The sequence below is a fragment of the Bufo gargarizans genome, chromosome 3 (genome assembly GCF_014858855.1).
Source record: "Bufo gargarizans isolate SCDJY-AF-19 chromosome 3, ASM1485885v1, whole genome shotgun sequence".
Lineage (NCBI taxonomy): Eukaryota > Metazoa > Chordata > Amphibia > Anura > Bufonidae > Bufo > Bufo gargarizans.
Window position 1 is genome coordinate 194,437,159 of NC_058082.1, and position 20,478 is coordinate 194,457,636.

A 20,478-nucleotide genomic window follows, 5' to 3' on the forward strand; every position below is an offset into this window, starting at 1 on the left:
CTAATAAGCAGCAGCAGGAAACCAACCAGCTGCTATTGCAACATGTGATGGCTTTACAAGCAGCAGGAACATCCGAGAGCGTCCAGGATGTGCGAAAAGCGGTCCATGCGGCGATACCTAAGATGACTCCCTCGGACGACGTCGAGACCTATCTGATGGTGTTTGAGAAGGTGGCCGTGAGGGAGAGACTACCCCGAGATTAGTGGGCTGAGGTCGTCGCTCCGTTCCTGGGATCCGGACCCCAGCAGGTGTTTTTTGACTTACCAGATGATCAAGCGGCCGATTACACGATAGTAAAGGGTGAGATTCTGGCAAGACTGGGGATGAATGTGTTGGTGCGGGCCCAGCGGATGCATCAGTGGGAGTGCATCAGTGGGAGTTTAACCCGGCTGAACCCGGGAGACCTCAGTATTATGATCTGTTACATTGGTTGCAAAAATGGCTGCAGCCTGAAGTGCTGAGTTCCACTGCTATGCTGGACCGTCTGTTGGCTGATGTATTTTGGAGGGCTTTGCCGCATCCTCTCCAGCACTGGATCGGCCAGGTGTCTCCTGGTAATGCCCTTGAGATGGTCGACCTGGTAGAGCGCTATGAGGCTACCAGGACTCTACAGGGGGGTTCTTTTGGGAGGGGGCCAATCAAACCCCAGAAATCTCCACCTCAGACCTGGGGGCCGTTGCCAGCCAAACCCGCCCGGGACGTATCCCCTGCAGACCCAGCCCTGGTGGTTTGCTGGCGGTGTCACGAGCCTAGACACATAAGGGCCGACTGTCCCCATCGGGGTGAACCCATGGATACCAACTATGGCTACTGACACTCATTGTATGCCAGGAAGCTGTGTGCAACAGGTACCGCAGAGACAATAGACAATAGCCACCTGTGCCAGGTGGATGTGGGAGACACTCTGTCGGTAGCTCTGATAGACTCAGGGAGTCTGGTGTCCCTGGTAAAAACTTCCCTGGTGCAGCTCGCCGAGTAGTCGGGGTCGTGTGCATCCATGGAGACTTAGAGGACTATGCCACCGCCCTGGTGTCTCTGTCCACGGGACGTTGCGGTTTTGTAACGACTTTCGAAAACAAATTCGATGCGTATCCCATGCCCCAGGTGGATCAACTCATCGAGAGGTTAGGACAAGCCCGGTATTTTTTTGTTTTAGACCTCACGAAAGGGTACTGGCAGCTGCCTTTAACACCTTAACGACCCAGGACGAGAATGTTCGTTCTAAATCGACGGCACTTAGCGCTAGAGGACGAGCATTCTTCTCCTGCGGTCTTTCCTCCCCCACGCTTGCGGTGCCGCAATCAGCGGCAGAGATCTGGCTGTTACTGACAGCCGGATCCCTGCTGCATCCACCAGCAACGGTGATTATGCCGATGTCGGTGGATTAACCCCTCATATGCCGCGGTCAGCGCTGACCGCGGCATATAGGAGGTTTGCGCTCCCTCACCTCATCTATCGGTCCCCGCGCTGCTGTTGCGGGGACTCGATGGTTGCCATGGCAGCCCCAAGCCATTCCAAGGCTTGGGGGCCTGGCATGTACGGAAGCCTAAGAGGCCCAGCCCCCAGGCTGGTTCTCCTAGGCAACTGTTAGCGTATTTCAGTGTAAGACACTAACAGTTCAGTACAGATGTATCGTGCTGCATTGAAACAGGGATCAGACCCTGTAATGTTGAAGTCCCAGAGTGGGACAAATAATAAAGTTTCACAAAAAAATATAAAGTTTCAAGTAAAAAAAAAAAAAAAAAAAAAAAAAAAAAAGCGTCCTTATCCAAAATAAAGTTAATATTTTTTTTTTAAATAGGGAAAATACATATAGACATATTAGGTATCGTCTCGTCCGTATTGACCAGCTCTATAAACATATCACATGACCTAACCCCTCAGATGAACACCGTAAAAAATAAAAACTGTGCTAAATAAACAATTTTTTTGTCACCTTACACTACAAAAAGTACAACAGCAAGCGATCAAAAAGGCGTACACCCACCATAATAGTACCAATCTAACCGTCACCTCATCCCGCAAAAAATGAGCCCCTACCTGAGGCAATCGCCCAAAAAATAAAAAAAACTATGGCTCAGAATATAGAGACACTAAAACATCATTTTTTTTTGTTTTAAAAAAGCTGTTATTGTGTAAAACTTACATAAAAAAAGTATACATATTAGGTATCGCCGCATCTGTATCGACCGGCTCTATAAAAATATCACATGACCTATCCCCTTAGATGAACACCGTAAAAAATAAAAACTGTGCTAAATAAACCATTTTTTGTCAACTTACATCACAAAAAGTGTAATGGCAAGCGATCAAAAAGTTATATGCACCCCAAAATAGTGCCAATCAAAACGTCCTCTCATCCCGAAAAAATCATACCCTACCCAAGATAATCGCCCAAGAACGGAAAAAACTATGGCTCTTAGACTATGGAAACACTAAAACATGATTTTATTTGTTTAAAAAATGAAATCATTGTGTAAAACGTACATAAATAAAAAAAATTGTATACATATTAGATATCACCGTGTCCGTAACAACCTGCTCTATAAAGATACCACATGATCTAACCTGTCAGATGAATGTTGTAAATAACAAAAAATAAAAAAAACTTGCCAAAACAGCTATTTCTTGTTACCTTGCCTCACAAAAAGTGTAATATAGAGCAACCAAAAATCATTTGTACCCTAAACTAGTACCAGCAAAACTTCCACCCTATCCCGTAGTTTCTAAAATGGGGTCACTTTTTTGGAGTTTCTACTCTAGGGGTGCATCAGGGGGGGCTTCAAATGGGACATGGTGTAAAAAAAAACAGTCCAGCAAAATCTGCCTTCCAAAAACCGTATGGCATTCCATTCCTTCTGTGCCCTGCCGTGTGCCCGTACAGCAGTTTACGACCACATATGGGGTGTTTCTGTAAACTACAGAATCAGAGCCATAAATATTGAGTTTTGTTTGGCTGTTAACCCTTGCTTTGTAACTGGAAAAAAATTATTAAAATGGAAATTCTGCCAAAAAAGGAAATTTTGAAATTGTATCTCTATTTTCCATTAATTCTTGTGGAACATCTAAAGGGTTAACAACATTTGTAAAATCAGTTTTGAATACCTTTAAGGGTTCAGTTTCTTAGATGGGGTCACTTTTATGGAGTTTCTACTCTAGGGGTGCATCGGGGGGGCTTCAAATGGGACATGGTGTAAAAAAAAACAGTCCAGCAAAATCTGCCTTCCAAAAACCGTATGGCATTCCTTTCCTTCTGCACCCTGCCGTGTACCAGTACAGTAGTTTACGACCACATATGGGGTGTTTCTGTAAACTACAGAATCAGGGTCATAAATATTGAGTTTTGTTTGGCTGTTAACCCTTGCTTTGTAACTGGAAAAAAATTATTAAAATGGAAATTCTGCCAAAAAAGGAAATTTTGAAATTGTATCTCTATTTTCCATTAATTCTTGTGGAACACCTAAAGGGTTAACTACGTTTGTAAAATCAGTTTTGAATACCTTGAGGGGTGTAGTTTCTAGAATGGGGTCATTATTGGGTGGTTCCTATTATGTAAGCTTCACAAAGTGACTGTCAAAGCATTTTAAAGTTATCACCACATAAAGTGACACTGGTCAGATTTGCAAAAAATGGCCTGGTCCTGAAGGTGAAAATGAGCCCGTTCCTTAAGGGGTTAACGGAGGCAGCCAAAGAGAAAACTGCCTTCATCACGTCTGAGGGGTTGTATCAATAAAAGGTCTTACCCTTTGGTCTGCATGGTGCCCCCACCACTTTTCAGCGACTAATGGGCATTGTGCTTCGTCCACATCGTCGGTACGCTTCGGCTTACCTGGATGATATTGTCATCCACAGTATCGACTGGGAAAATCACCTACCCAAAGTGCAGGCTGTAGTGGATTCCCTTCGGAAAGCTAGCCTAACCGCTAACCTCAAAAAATGTGCAATAGGGTTAGAAGAGACAAAGTACCTGGGGAGTGGGGTATGTCATTGGGCGCGGAGTCGTCAAACCCCAAGTGAACAAAATAGAGGCAATACGGAATTGGCCCCGACCTGTCACCACTAGGCAAATAAAGTAATTCCTGGGTTACATGAGGTTTGTTCCCCACTTTGTTACTCTAGCCACGTCCCTAACAGGACTCTTGAAGGGACACAAGTCAGTGATGGTTCACTGGGATGAGCGGGCGGAAGAGGCTTTTTCCACTATGAAGTCGGCCCTGTGCGTGTCACCGGTTTTGGTGAAGCCTGACTTCAAAAGGGAGTTTATAGTACAGACCGATGCCTCTGAAGTAGGCTTTGGTGCTGTACTGTCTCAGGAAGTCAACGGTGAGGAGCATCCTGTTGTCTTCCTCAGCTGTAAGCTCACCCCAGACGAGACCAGGTATTCTATAGTTGATAGATAGTGCCTGGCCATCAAGTGGGCACCCGAGTCTCTCCGATATTATTTGTTGGGGAGAAAGTTCCGCCTGGAGACTGACAACTCCCCTCTCAAATAGATGACCCAGGCCAAGGGCAGAAATGCCTGGGTCACCCAATGGTTTCTGTCCTTACAAAACTTTAAGTTTTCGGTGGAACACAGGGCAGGCCGGTTACAGGGAAAGGCGGATGCCCTGTCCCGGGTACACTGTCTGGCATGTGTTCACCCCCTCGGTATGTAACACAGCGAGGGGTTTTCTCTGGGAAAACAGGTATTTTCCCCCCAGCATGTGCGGCTGGGCTGGTTTCCAGCCAGGTGAGGTGAAATACCGGACCGGAGTTTAAGTGCTGGTTCAGGTTTTGGCAGCACCTGGCTGTCCTTAAATTGGCAGCTGGGCTAATCTGCTGAGTCTTTGTCTTGGGATCTGAGAGCCTTGTGTCTGGATGAAGGCTTGCTACCTGTTTGGCATGAAAACAGGTTGTTGCTGCTATCAGCAAGGCTTCTTTGAGGCAGAATTGCCGCATGGTGTGAAAAACCACCAACACCGCAAGGTGACTTTTTGTTTGAATATGACTGTTTGTTTTGTCACTTGCCTAACGTGTGAATAAAACACTGAACAGTTTGATCCAAATAACTTGTTGCCTCTATACTGTGTCCGCTAATCCTGTCTACCAGAGTGAGTCCCCACAATACAGTACATACAGTATATGTGTATATATCCTTAACCAATACAAAAAGAGCACAATATATATACACTCATCAACACTGAAATTGCAACACCAAGAAGGACAAGTCTTAAGGTTATAAGTCGAGGAAGTATATAAGGTTATAAGTCGAGGAGGTGATGCTAAGATCTACAAACGATTAGATTTTCAACCACCTAGCTCCAATCTGTGGCATGTGGAAGGGGCATAAAAGCCAAAATGAAAACAAGGTTTTTTAGCCACTGTGGGGGATAAGCTCTTTTTTAGGGGTTGCAACCACACAGTCACGGACACCATGATTTAGGGGCCAAACTGTGCTTTATTGTGGCACACGGCATAATGAAAAAACATACAAAGCCAAAATAAAATACATTTGCTGTGTCTTCCCCAGAATCACCAGGTCTGAAGAAAGACCAGGTGAAGTAATCACCTGGGGATAAAGGAATCCTCAGAGTGAGAGGGGGTAGGGACTTGCATACAGAAGGCTGGAGTGGCTCTGTGTGGTCTGAGCCGGGAGGGCTGAGAGACCACTATCCCCCAAGAGACATGCACCTTTGTGGCACTATGTCTGGACAGATGCAGCTGGCAGCCAAGGCGGGTGTCTACTCGCAGTTCAACTTCACACATTCCATTCACAGTGAAAAACTGCTGCAGAAACTCCACTGTGTGATTGGGCCCCAAGTTTACACCATCTACAGCAGGCATCCTCAAACTGTGGCCCTCCAGCTGTTGCAAAACTACAGCTCCCAGCATGCCCGAACAGCCTATAGGTATCAGCCTACAGCAGGGCATTGTGGGAGTTGTAGTTTTACAACAGCTGGAGGGCCGCAGTGGATGAGGATGCCTGATCTACAGGATCAAAAATCTGCCCCATTCTCTTTGAGAGTGTATATAGTGCTTCCCGGCAGCTTGCAAGCGAGTAGTTCTCCTTATATCCATTGATTCATATTTGGATTTCATACTGGCTCTTATTTTTCCCATCATGTGCACAATGTGAATTTATGTAACTAATGTTATTCCTATTATGTTCTAGGGTTATGCTGCTGAGATGGAGAATCCCTTAGTAATGCATCTGCTCTCTCCAGTTCTCCTTAACAAAAAGGATGTGTTGTTTGGAAATATGGAAGAAATCTACCACTTTCATAATAGGTAGGTTGTTTGTCATATTTTTTATATAAAGGACAAAATATGATGTATTGTTGTTCCAATGACATAGGAATAGTTCAACATTATTCAGCTGCCTAATTATAGATAAGCCACCAAACTAGTGTCTTATAATGTTAGAAAATGTATCTGGGGATGCCTTGTGTGTATTAGGTTTTATGGCATTGAGCACAACGGACAGATTTTCTTTCAGATTGATATGAGCATACTGTATGTTTTCTTCCTACTTGATGTCCAAAGTAGCTTGTTGTCTACTCACTAAAGACATGGAGATTTTCTGGTTAAACATGGATCCCCAAACTATAGCATTATCATAAACATATCATCCAAAACATGAAAAGAAAAAAGTTGTTCCTGAAAAAAGCTAAGCTTAAAAGCAGCAAAAACAGGAGAAACGGGAATGGCATATCAGGGAGGATAAACAAGTGAAGGATGTTTATAGACGGCATAGAAATAATGTAGGAAATTAGGGGTCATTTATTATACTGAAATTCGCCTATATTAGGCGTATTTTAGGTGCAGATCTGCGACTTCGCCCCGCTTAGGCGCTGGATGCGCTGAAGTTATGGAGAGCACGGCGCCTCTTCATAACTTCGGCAGAACCACCTCCAGCTTAGGGCTTTATTAAGATTGATCTTTTAACAGATTTTTTTTACATTATGCTATTTTATTACATACTGGTAATATGTGTAAAATGTTACAGATTTACTAATTATTGTTTGGATTTATGTTTTCTTTAGAATATTTTTGAGAGAGTTGGAGAACTACATTGACTATCCTGAATTAGTAGGAAGATGTTTTCTAGAAAGGGTATGTGTTACGGTCAAGTTAATATGATTTATTATATTTTGATCAGAGAAAAATTCTACCTGTAGTAACAGTGTAATGTCAGTGGATACCACATAATATTATCTTCAGCATAAGGCCTAGCAGAGGCTGTGCTGCCACATGGTGCTTCATGTGTCACTGGATGTGGGAGATATTCTCCAATAAAAGCAATGCTTTTACAGGAGCGTTCCCAGGTAAAATGGATCCCTTGCAGCATGCTATGTTTGGTTTTATAGACCGTAGGGATCTGTAGAAGGTACCCTATGACATTTATGCTATGTTAAAAAAAAAAGTCATTATTCACACTGAACATTTTTTACTGTCTAGTTTGAATTGTTTTTTATATATCGTTTTGTTTTTTATATATATATATATATATATATATATCGACTGAAGAGAAAAAATCCAGCTCCGTATTTTTTATTCCCGGTTAACATCCTTATATACAGGACAGTTTTGTCAACGCGTTTCAGACCATAAAACAATTGCGGTCCTTCCTCATGAGGAAGGACCACAATTGTTTTATGGTCTGAAACGCGTTGACGAAACTGTCTTGTATATGAAGATTTTAACCGTGAGTAAAGTATTTTTTCCTGCTATGATACAGAGCTGGATTTTTTCTCTTCAGTCACTATAAGATTACCGCTTCTAGTTGCAGTATTCGGGCTCATCTAGCGGAGGAGCAGGTGAGAGCTGCTTTTTATATCCATTGTGACTATATATATATATATATATATATATATATATATATATATATATATATATTAGTAATTATAACTATAATACTAATTTGATTGGTGACGTGTGCGTCAAGTAGACACCTAATAAATTACAATGAGGAAGCTTTATAAAATGTGTCGTCTTTGTTATCACCGTTATCACCGAAGTCCTTGCTACAGCTTTCAGGGTATATTAACGTTATGTTAATATACCCTGAAAGCTGTAGCAAGGACTTCTGTTTTTAGCTGTGCATAAAATGTTCTACAATTACTTCATGCACTTGTTTTCAAAAACATAGATGGAAGATTTCCAGATATATGAGAAGTACTGCCAGAACAAGCCCCGCTCGGAGAGTCTATGGCGTCAGTGCTCTGATGCTGTGTTTTTTCAGGTAATGTACATCACTGTCATAATTCTAAGCAGCATTTAAAATAGTGGATCAGTTTCAATAAAATACTGCATTTTCTAGGAATGCCAAAGGAAATTGGATCATAAGCTGAGCCTGGATTCCTACCTACTGAAACCTGTTCAGAGGATAACAAAGTACCAATTGCTTTTAAAGGTATCCAAATCCATTACACATATTATATATAAGTGCAACACTGAAATATCTAGCATAAGAATTCAAATTTAATTAATTAAATCGTCAAGCCATGAAGCCCCCAGGAAACAACTAGTTACTATGATGTAAAAGGTCCTTAATGTAATATACAACCTTCTAAAATATTTGAAAAATGTGTACATGTGAACCAACAATAAAAAGACAAGTACTGTAGAGATTGTTGGCTGCGTACAGTTAAACAACTAATTTATACAATGGGTGAGATTTATCAAAATTGGTGAAAAGGAAAACTGGCTTTGAAAAATGAAAGATGAAATCTGATTGGTTGCCAAGGGCAACTAAGCCAATTTTTCTTTACTCCAGTTTTAGTAAATCTTCCCCAATATGCCCATTTTTTTAATCCTATAAGACACACATGTCATTGCGTCTTATAGGGCGTATACTAATGAGCGCAATCATTATGGAAGCATTTATTAGTACACGAGAACCAGAAAACGGTGAATGCAGCGCTCCTCGGGCTCTGTACTCACCGCTTCCTGGTCTTCCCTGGCCGCCCACTGTGCTCTGACTGCGCACATCGTGAGGATGTCGGCGCTCTGTGACCTCACGTTTTGCAGTGACGGGTCGCAGCACAGTGCTGCTCTGATTTGAGGTCTGCTTCGGGGGGTCATTCGCATTGGGGGTCTGAAAGGAGGGGTCTTATCCATATTGGGGATCTGATCTGAAGTCTGATTGGGGGTCTTATGAACATTGAGGGTCTGAGCTGAGGTCTGATTAACATTGGGGTTCTGATGAAAAATATTTTTTCCTTATTTTCTTTCTCTAAAACCTAGGTGTGTCTTATGGGGGCGAAAAATACGGTATACAATCAAAAATCCATGATAACAATGTCCAGATAATGTATCACATAAATATCTAGAGTAAGAGTAGTATTACACTGCCCGATCTTATGTAGGATGAGCACTGATCGATGATAAACACATGGATCAGCGCTCAATTCCATCTGCCTATTAAACTGACCAATGCAATTATTACCGGTATTATGGGGGAAGAACGATTTCTACTGCAATCATTCCTCCTCTGTTCAGGGGGATATGCTGACAATAATCTGACATCTTTCATTCTGAATATAAGATGCACGTAGCCAACAAATTAGCATTTGCTTGTTTGTTGACTGATTGGCGGTACAATTATATTCCTGATGACGGGCGATGTTATAGGGGCTTAGCATCGATGAAATTATGAACTGTATCATGTCATCAGGGAGATATCCTGCAATGGGTTAAACGCTCTATCATAAAATTATATAAGCATTATACTGACTAAAACTAGACATGCCGAAATTATGTCTGAGGCAACCACGTCTGATCTGTTTCGACTGTTGCCAGGATTAAAGGGCATCTGTCGGCAGATTTGTACCTATGAAACTGGCTGACCTGTTACATGTGCACTTGGCAGCTGAAGGCATCTGTGTTGGTCCCATGTTCATATGTGCCTGCATTGCTGAGAAAAATGTAGTTTTAATATATGCAATTGAGCCTCTAGAAGCAACGGGAGCGTTACTGTTACACCTAGAGGCTCTGCTCTCTCTGCAACTGCCGTACCCTTTCCACTTTGATTTACCGAATCAGGCATTATGACGTTTTCACTGCCTGGCCCTGTCAATCAAAGTGCAGAGGGCGCAGCAGTTACAGAGATAGCAGAGCCTCTAGGTGTAATGGCAACGCCCCCTGTTCCTCCTAGAGGAACATTTTCATATATTAAAACATCATTTTTCTTAGCAGTGTGGGCACATATGAACATGGGACCAACACAAATGTGCCAAGCATACATGCAACAGATCAGCCAGTTTCATAGGTACAAAGCTCCTGACAGATCTTTTATTAATTTTTTTTACAAATGTCATCAATGTAACTGTTGGAGTCATCATGTACCAACAGGTGGAGTCAGTGGAGGACTATGCTGGAGCTTCTTGTTCCTGTGGAGATCAGTACTCTGCAGAACTGATGGTGCATATTGATGCCAAGGAATGGGGATTAGAAGAGGAGCACAGGAGAGCCTGATATATTCTATAGACTTCTGTAGGAAAATCCTGATGATTTTCTTTATTTATTTGCATAAATGAAATGCAGGCTTCAGACTCCACAGCTTTAGTAAAGGCAGTTACTCAGCAACACAAACGTTGAAGAAATATCTGTCATTTATTGATTGTGTGTTCTGCTTAGGAAATGTTAAAGTACAGTAAGAATTGTGAAGGTGCGGAGGATCTGCAGGAAGCTTTGGCTTCTATTCTTGGCATCCTTAAAGCCGTAAATGACTCCATGCACCAAATAGCTATCACTGGATATGAAGTAAGTGGTTTCTACTGGTGCTGCATTAAATTGACTAAACTGATTACCTCATTTTGCTTATCAAGTACTACGGTTACAAAAGGCCTTAGTAGAGGTGCATCTTATTTCATCACATCAATCTAAAATGTAGCCTTTAAAGAATTCGGTGATACGAATATGGCCATAGAGCTCCTGCTTTTTGGACAGAACTGCAATAGGCAAATAATATATATATATATATATATATATATATATATATATATATATATATTATATATCATATACATTTTATCCCTTTTTACATTTTCCCTCAATCCATTTCGACCAAAGATTTTTAAAATCTTACAATATAGTCTCCTCAACACATGTTGATGGTACTGCGGCTATAATCATTGATATGCATTCTATATTCCAGGGGAACCTAAATGATCTTGGCAAACTTTTGATGCAAGGGTCCTTTAATGTGTGGACAGAACATAAAAAGGGACATTCCAAAGTAAAGGACCTGGCAAGGTTTAAACCAATGCAGAGGCATTTGTTCTTGCATGAGAAGGCTGTACTGTTCTGCAAGAAGAGAGAAGAAAATGGGGAAGGATATGAGAAGGCTCCTTCCTATAGCTTCAAACATTCCTTAAATGTAAGTCTAGTAAGAGCACTATGCCATCGCACTGTACAATGTATGGGTTTGTATATCATTTTTAGAAGAAAATCTTTCTTTCCCCACAGTGGCTTACTGATTACGGTTAAATAATATCGCTTAAAGATATGTTCCCTATATTTAACCCTACCTTGTTTCCACAGGATAGAAGATAAGTGTCTTATCAGTGGAGGTCCACCCACTCTACTATTCTCCTATCTCCAGAAGATCCATGGAGAATGAATCGAGTGCCAGTGCACATTCTCGACCGCCGCTTCATACAAAACCCCTATTTTCATGATTGTTAGGTGTCCCAGTGGTTGGACCTCTACCAATAAGACACTTCTAGCGATTATCTATTCCCTATAATGACCCCCAGAATGCCTGGAACACTCCTCTAGAGCATACTTACCTGCTCCCCGGCATCCGCTCTCCACCGGATCCCTGCACGGCTGGCAATGCATCTCCCCATCGTGCGGATCAAAACATACGGCGACAGAGGGAGCAGCCAATAGCAGGCTGCGATGGTGACCAGCCTCCCTAGCGTCACCCGCACTGTAACCCACGTCGCCAGATGTTTTGATCTGTGCAGCGGGGAGATGTAGTGGCGGCCATGCAGGGATCTGGAGGGATGTGGGCGTGGGGGAGCAGGTAAGTATGTTGTAGAGGAGGGGCGCGGGCATTCTGGGGGTCATTATATGGATTGGATAACCCCTTTAACACCTATACACAGGATTTAAAGGGGTTGGCCACTTTCTAGGGGTTGGTCACTTTCTAGTTACTGTTTGACCAGTGTGTTTGTCAGATGATTATATGGCACTTACCAGTACTATTATAGCCTTTGTGGACATTCTGTGCCATTTTCTATATTTTGTTTTATAAATTATGCTCCCTTGTTTACAAAGTCTTTTGTGCTGTCCACACAGGTTCTGTCCATAAAATGGCTGCTGATGGAGGGTCATGTGACCAGGCAAATCACCTAAACATGATGTTTCCTCCATCCAAATACAATGCACCTACCATCTGCACTTGCACTGTTGGGAGTTTAGTGCAGATACAGTTTGTTTGAATGGAGGAGACTGTGATTTCCCTGGTCACATGACCCTCCATCAGCAGCCATTTTATGGACAGGACCACCCTGTGGACAGCACAAAAAACTTGGCAAACAAGGGTGCATATCTTATAAAATATAGAAAAAGGCAGATAATTATAACAAAGGCTACAATAGTAAGTGCCATATAGTCATCTTCTAAACACATTTGTCAATAGTAGCCAAGCCCTTTAAATACAAGTATAACTTGGGACAACCCCTTTAAATATCCTTTACATACAGCCAGGTCCATAAATATTGGGACAGCGACACAATTCTAACATTTTTGGCTCTATACACCACCACAATGGATTTGAAATAACTGCAGACTGTCAGCTTTAATTTGAGGGTATTTGCATCCAAATCAGGTGAACGGTGTAGGAATTACAACAGTTTGCATATGTGCCTCCCACTTGTCAAGGAACCAAAAGTAATGGGACAATTGGCTTCTCAGCTGTTCCATGGCCAGGTGTGTGTTATTCCCTCATTATCCCAACTACAATGAGCAGATAAAAGGTCCAGACTTAATTTTAAGTGTGTTATTTGCATTTGGAATCTGTTGCTGTGAACTCTCATAATGAGAACCAAAGAGCGTCACTATCAGTGAAGCAAGCCATCATTAGGCTAAAAAAAAAAAACATCAGAGAGTTAGCAAAAACATTAGGCGTGGCCAAAACAACTGTTTGGAACATTCTTAAAAAGAAGGAATGCTTCAGTGAGCTCAGCAACACCAAAATACCCGGAAGACCACGGAAAACAACTGTGGTGGATGACCGAAGAATCCTTCACAACAGTTGGCCAGATCAAGAACACTCTCCAGGAGGTAAGTGTATGTGTGTCAAAGTCAACAATCAAGAGAAGATGAATTCTGAAGTGTTTCGGACAATATTATCTGCTCATATTTAGCCAAATGCTTCAGAACTTATTGGACGGCACTTCACAGTGCAGATGGACAATGACCCAAAGCATACTGCAAAAGCAACCAAAGAGATTTTTTAAGGGAAAGAAGTGGAATGTTCTGCAATGGCCAAGTCAATCACCTGACCTGAATCCGATTGAGCATGCATTTCACTTGCTGAAGACAAAACTGAAGGGAAAATGCCCCAAGAACAAGCAGGAACTGAAGACAGTTGCAGTAGAGGCCTGGCAGAGCATCACCAGGGATGAAAGCGCCCGGTGATGTCTATGTGTTCAGGACTTCAGGCTGTAATTGACTGCAAAGGATTTGCAACCAAGTATTAAAAAGTGAAAGTTTGATTTATGATGATTATTATGTCCCATTACAAGCGGGAGGCACTTATGCAAACTGTTGTAATTCCTACACCGTTCACCTGATTTGGATGTAAATATCCTCACATTAAAGCTGACCGTCTGCAGTTAAAGCATATCTTGTTTGTTTCACTTCTAATCCATTGTGGTGGTGCATAGAGCCAAAAATGTTAGAAGTGTGTTGATGTCCTAATATTTATGGCCCTGACTGTATGAGAGATAAAATAAAACCTCTTTTCACAATGCTGCACGTTTACGTCCAAATTCATCTTTATAACCAGCAGATGCTGGTTATTCTGACAATGTAATAGTGTTTTGCATGTTATCTCCTGTACATATATTGGCTCTCTTGTGAAGATATTAAGCTGTATATCATTGTATATTGTGGCAACCTTTTTTACATTTTTTTTTATTTCACCAGATGGCGTCTGTTGGAATTACAGAATATGTCAAAGGGGACATTAGGAAATTTGAAATCTGGTATAATGCTAGAGAAGAAGTATATATTGTGCAGGTAATGTTCTTCTGTTCAGGTAACATTAAACTAAGATCATTTAAATTTTACATTTATAAGGAGAATAATTGTGGGTGCTATGATGACTACACATGGGGTGATTTTTAGCAGTTTGGCAAGGAAAGCCAGGTAGCTGATTTTCATTGAGGTTTACTATGCATATATTGACTGGCCAGTCATTATAACCACCTACAGTACTGAATACATTGTTGGGCCACCTTTTGCAGTTTTGCTGTACAAAGCTAACAGCCATCCACTCCGCTCCAGCATCCATTAGCCATTTATTACCACATCAATTTTTTTCCAAAATGTTTGTGACCATTTTTCATTTTGGCAATACTATACCATGAAAGTTAAATACAAAATATTATTCTTCTGTAGCAGTTAGCATAAGGGTACATTCACGTGACCGTATGTGTTTTTAATTTTGTGTACATGACCAGTCCCATGATAGAAATGCCTATTATCTGCAAATGCAGACAAGAATAGGACATGCTCTATCTTTTTTGCAAGACCGCGGAATGGATGTATGGATGTGGACAGCGCACGGTGTGATCTCTGCATCTTTTGTGGCCCGATTGAAGTTAATGGGTTTGTATCCATTCTGGAACGAATGCAGACCCATAAATACGGTTGTGTGAATGGGCCCTAAATAAGACCTCCCATATAGATAGGAAACCATTGTCAGTTTACTACTGCTGTGAGGGGAAGATTTTTCTGATGGACAATCCTGATAATAATAGCTGTAAAATTGGAATAACATTATGACAACTCTATTGTTGATAGAACGAGTTAAAGCAGTGTCGTGTGTGATGGTCTAATTGAGTCACTACACTCTCATATTGCAGTGATGGTCTGACTGAGAAAGTTAAATGAGACTGTTTGTCCTGCTAAAAGTCCAGACAAACAGGAAGGTAAAGAGCCAGGACAGGAAGCAGAATACATAAGTAAAAAAAATATATATATCCAGAATAGCCATCTACCTATTTTATTTTTATTTTTAAGATATACCTTCCTACATTTACCAATGGAAAAAAATACATAGATTATTCACATATTGGTTGGTAATATGTGATAGAATTTTTTGATGGAAGTGTCCCTTAAACAACTGCTACTGTAGTGTTTAACCTACAGTCACTCCATTTTAATAGCTTGTGGTAGATTATCTATATTTTAAGGTAGCCATACACATTACACTGGCTGAACCTGCCGATGATCAAATGTTTTGGATGTCTAGATGTTTGTTCAGCCTAATTTGGGGGAAAAGGATTAGGTATGCTTGATCTTTTGTTCTCAAGGAAGATAAGCCACCACCAGAGGTGTCTGCTAGTGGATTACCTCCTCTCTCCATTCAGAATACATGCATGTTCAGCTGACATTTATTGAATGTGTAAGGTCAGCTTTAAATTAAACACACAGGTAGTGGACTGCTAAAACTTTGAGTTTTTATGTTGTCAGTGCGATTCGTTACCACACAAGGAAATCGTTGTGAAACGAATTTTTCCTGAAATTCGGATCGCATTCCACTTCGTCAGCTTCGATTCGCTTATCTCTAGTTGTCACAATTAATAAACTATTATCTTACATTGATCAAGTATGTGAAGACATACATTTGGAAACGTGGAGAATGAAGATCTAATGCAATCAAGCTGCACTTCCATACAAATTATGCTTCAACTAAAATGTCAGCTAGATAATTATATGATTTTTGTTACAGGCACAAACATCTGAAATAAAAGCCACCTGGGTAAATGAAATCAGAAAGGTATTGACTAGCCAGCTTCAGGCTTGTAGAGGTAACTCCTGCCTTCATGGACACATGTATCTGTCACTACACATCTTTCAGGGGTTTGGGGACCTACTTGGCCATCATGATTGCTTTGCCATGTGTCACTGTTGTAGATTACATGGAGCCTCAAATAACTATTCATTAAAGTGGACCTGTCACCACAAAATGTAGTGCAATCTGCAGGCAGCATGTTATACAGCAGGAGAAGCTGAGAAGATTGATATATAGTTTTATGGGAAAAGATTCAGTAACACTTGTAATTTATACATTTGCTGTATATCTGCTCTTTCTGAACTGAAGACCACCCCCATGTACAGCTATCTATGTATACACACTTACACAGAGAATGCTATCAATCACTGATAACACCTCCTTGTGTACAGCTCTTAGTGACTGACACCTATCTCTGTATGCACATTTACACAGGGAATGCTATCAATCACTGATAACACCTCTCCGGTGTACAATATCAGTGACGGACAGCTATCTATGTATACACACTTACACAGAGAATGTTATGAAGCACTGATAACACCTCCAACGTGTACAATAATTAAATACACTTACACAGATAATGCTATCGATCCCTGATAAGACGGCCCCATGTACAACTGAAGTCAGAAATGGTAGAGATTTTAATGTATAAATTACAAGTTTTACTGAATTTTTTCCCCTAAAACTATATATTGCTCTATTTTGTGGCAACGGGTCTTCTTTAATTACCAATAAAAACGTTATCTGGTTTATTTTACTCTTACATTTCTTATGTGCATCACTTCTTGACTCTTACATGATCTTGACTATTTTTTGTGCCTTTGGTTTTCTTGTTTGTTTGACTCTAGCTGTAGATTGACCACAGTTTTTTACATAATGACTGTAAAACAATTATCTTTGAGGAAAGTAGAACAGTTTAAGCAAACAAATGTGCATGTTAAAAGGCAAGTGGGCTATATACTTGGAGTATATTGATAGAATGAGGGTCATTCCTTCATGAGGGTTTAATATCATGACTTAAGGCACCTTTACCTGGGGCAATTATAGGGAACAAGCTTTCATACAAACGCTCCTTCTCAATTATTTCCCTTTGTAAATGTGCCATTGATAACCCGATGAACAATCAAATCCTCATTCATCAGGTGACAGCATTGTTTATGTAGACACCTTAATATTTTTTGGGGCAGCAGATCATCCTGTATAATTAGCGATCTTCTGCCCAGAAACAATGAACATGCATGATGATAAGCAATCCCTTTAGGAACCTCTTGCCCCCATACAGAGGATATGATTGCTGCATGTACAGTAAATACAACAATCACCTCCCTCAATGAGTTGGCAATTATCAGGAAAGAACAGTTTCCAATCATTCGGTTGCTCCGCCTACCCATGTAAAGGGACCTTTAGTGGTGATATTGAGAAGTGACTTAGCTATGTCTCTATACAAAAATGAGTGGTAGGTAAAATAGCAATTTTCTGGTGTTTGTATTGTATATAAGAATAGCTATGTAATCTTATTTATGTTCTATGAAAATGCCATGGGTAATGGTCATGGGTCTGAGTTACTTCACAATAAACAGTTGTGTCAGATATTAGCATAGATAAAGGGACATATTTTAGGAGTTGTCCATCCTTCAGTTTAAGTTTAAGGTACGAAATCAACTTATTGCTCGAATATTTGTGTTGTAATTCCTAGCAAATAACTCTTACTGGTATATGTCTGCAGAAGCCAGTCAACACAAGTCAGTGGAGCAGACCAACAGTTCTCCATTGCCTACTCCATCTAGTAGCAGGTAAGTACTATATATGAAAAAGAGTCCAAGTAGGGGTAAGGTTAGCAGTGTGTTTCCTAACAACGATACTGAAGGTTTCCTATCCATTTTTCAGTCCTTTGAGAAGTAAGTCTGGCAAGAACAAAAAACTGGAAGAAAGGAAAACTGAGCCTTTAATAAGCCCTGACTCCTCTTTAGTAGCGTTACCAAAGTACCTTGAGAAAGGTAAAGGTGAGTAAAGTGTCCTGTGATTTGTTATTATACATGTAGGAATGGATAAAACTATGAATATGATATATGAGCATTTAGTTGAAACCCTCTAGCACCCTATAACATACTCTGATCTCTGCTTTGGTGCCTTGTATATCTCTTGTTCTTGCTTCTGCTGCATGTATGTATGTGTCCATGGCTCTATTTCTCCTGTCTCCTGTGTCTCTCTCATTTCTAGATGGCACAGTAACTAGCCCTACCTCAACTGCAGTTTCAAAAAAGCGCTTCACTTTGCAGGGTTTTCCTAACCTCAAAACTCAGAAAGGTAATCTAAGGCCAGCTAGATGCTATGCACTAACCATTCTGTCCTTGACTCTCTGAATATTTCTTTTCATTTTATCCGCTAATGCATCAGATAATTGGCAGTGAGAGCTTAAAATGTAGCTCCAGTTACTTACTGTGCCAACTCACATCTGAAATTTAGAACTGATGCCAAGAGACAGTACAGGGGGGGCAGGATGGTCCCAGAGAGAGAACATGGGAGAGTTTCTAAAGCGCTACAATACCATTTCTATGTGGAATTTCTCTCAGCTCTTTCTTGAAAGAAGACCTTGACTAAAACAGGAACCTGGCCTTAGTTTTCCTATCCTGGAATAGGTCATCAATAGAGATGAGTGAAGTATTGAAAAATTTGATTTGGCTGCTTCGCCAAATTTTACAAAAAACATTTGTTTTGTGACAAATTACTTCGCCACAAAACGCTCCCCGTCATTGTACCCCTCAGATGTTCTTAGCTGATCGCGGCATCCGATATAAAAAAATCTTTAAAATCATACTTACCTCATCCATTTGCTTGCGACAAGCTGGCCACCACCATCTTGCTTGAAGATCTGGCGAGAAATCTTGCGCGGCCTGAGATGACATCATCTCGCTGGCCGGCGTTGTAACGTCATACGTCACTGCGCACAGGATTTCATGTGAGATCTTCAAGCAAGATGGCGGCGGGCGGCCCGTCGCAAGCAAATGGATGAGGTAAGTATGATTTATAAATTTTTTTACACTATTTCATATTAAATAGATTCACTACCACGAAGCACAAGGAAATTCGGTTTTGTGGTAAATCAAATTTATCCTTAAATTTGTAGTGAACTTCGATTCACTCAATCCTAGTTATCAATATAAAAATGGCAGATGACCCTTTCAAAGAAATTCTTCTCCTAAATTTGATTTTCGAAAAAGTCATATAAAACTGTTGGCAGGCTGCTCCCCATGTCTGGGTACATTGCCTGATCATCACAGTCTTTACAGTGGGCCTGTAGAACAACCTATTTCATACACTACACTGCTCTAGGGAGAATTGCCACTGATCAGAGGTCAAAGATCCGTTCGTTAAGTCATACTGGCATATAAACTATATTTTGTACACATAAGTTGAGAAGAATGTATTTACCCCGAAAAAACTAAAATGGTGGATAATTATGTAATCACCAAATTTCTTGCAAAAAAAGTATAAACTAAATAGTGACCCAAATTTCTCTGAGTATGTATATAAAACTTAACTTTTAATAATTCCTAATAAGAAGGATAGCCCTTATGATAAGTGATATAGATAAACGCAAAGAAGCTTCAGTCTAAATAAATTCATCAAATCTCAATTGCCTGGAAAGAAGCTCATACAGTAGTAGGAATAGTAGTGCTTGGCACCACCCAAAATAGGTAAATCGGTTTGTCCTACCACTTAGTTGTCAAGTTCCAAGTTGCCTTGATTCTCCCAACAGGTACTATGTAAGTGTCCATACAGAGAAAACAGGAAAAGGTTGCAAATAGACAAAATAAGGATGAGGCCAAAAAAAAACTAAAATGCCCTGTGATAGGGGTGCTGCACTGGCCCTGATAGCCTAACCATACACAGGGCACCCGCCCTGACAAAGGCGACCCCATCCGGAACCTTTCCCTAAAAAGACTGGCCCTAATAAATCCTTACATGCATGTTTCGCCTTCTGAAAAAAGCTCATCAGGGGAGATGTCAGCTGGGCGTAGTAGGTAAAGAAAAGAAAAAACAGCAGCAAATGTATACTGTTGAATAAATGTGCAGAAAATGGTGATGGTAATGCACCTGCCTATTCTAAGAAATCAAATAACCAAGCCTGTGTTATGGCTTCGGCTCATGCTGCACTAATATTGTCTTTGGTGTGGCGCAAAAAGAATGTGCAGATAAGGGGGGAATGGCGGCAGAGATGAGTGCCCCACTCGTCTATGAATAGGGGCCTGATAATACCCACAGCAAAGACAGACTATGGGTATTATCAGGCCCCTCTTTATTAACAATGTTACTAATAAAATACTAATTTTCAAAGCATCTTTCAGCCTATCAAGGTCACATCCACTGTTATTAATCATCTCTGGTCTTTTTTCATGTACTAAACAGAAATATGTTTTGTAGCCTTTGAGTTTTTCTGGAGTGCCATGTAGCCACACTAC

The 20,478-nt window shown here is 40.9% G+C and overlaps 1 protein-coding gene across 8 annotated transcripts in view; it reads left to right on the forward strand.

Moving 5' to 3' along the window:
• The window catches only part of MCF2L (MCF.2 cell line derived transforming sequence like), a 315,580-nt gene that overhangs the window by 277,471 nt on the left and 17,631 nt on the right, over positions 1-20,478 (forward strand). For 6 of the 8 annotated variants that reach the window (XM_044284023.1, XM_044284027.1, XM_044284024.1 and 3 more), the window contains 10 exons: positions 6,152-6,267; positions 7,023-7,092; positions 8,129-8,221; positions 8,300-8,392; positions 10,618-10,743; positions 11,138-11,359; positions 14,140-14,232; positions 15,950-16,028; positions 17,712-17,808; positions 17,903-18,018. In XM_044284023.1, the coding sequence (XP_044139958.1) occupies positions 6,152-6,267; positions 7,023-7,092; positions 8,129-8,221; positions 8,300-8,392; positions 10,618-10,743; positions 11,138-11,359; positions 14,140-14,232; positions 15,950-16,028; positions 17,712-17,808; positions 17,903-18,018 (1,105 nt within the window). The remainder of the gene's footprint in view (positions 1-6,151; positions 6,268-7,022; positions 7,093-8,128; positions 8,222-8,299; positions 8,393-10,617; positions 10,744-11,137; positions 11,360-14,139; positions 14,233-15,949; positions 16,029-17,711; positions 17,809-17,902; positions 18,019-20,478) is intronic. The other 2 variants (XM_044284026.1, XM_044284029.1) reach the window with 1 other exon arrangement.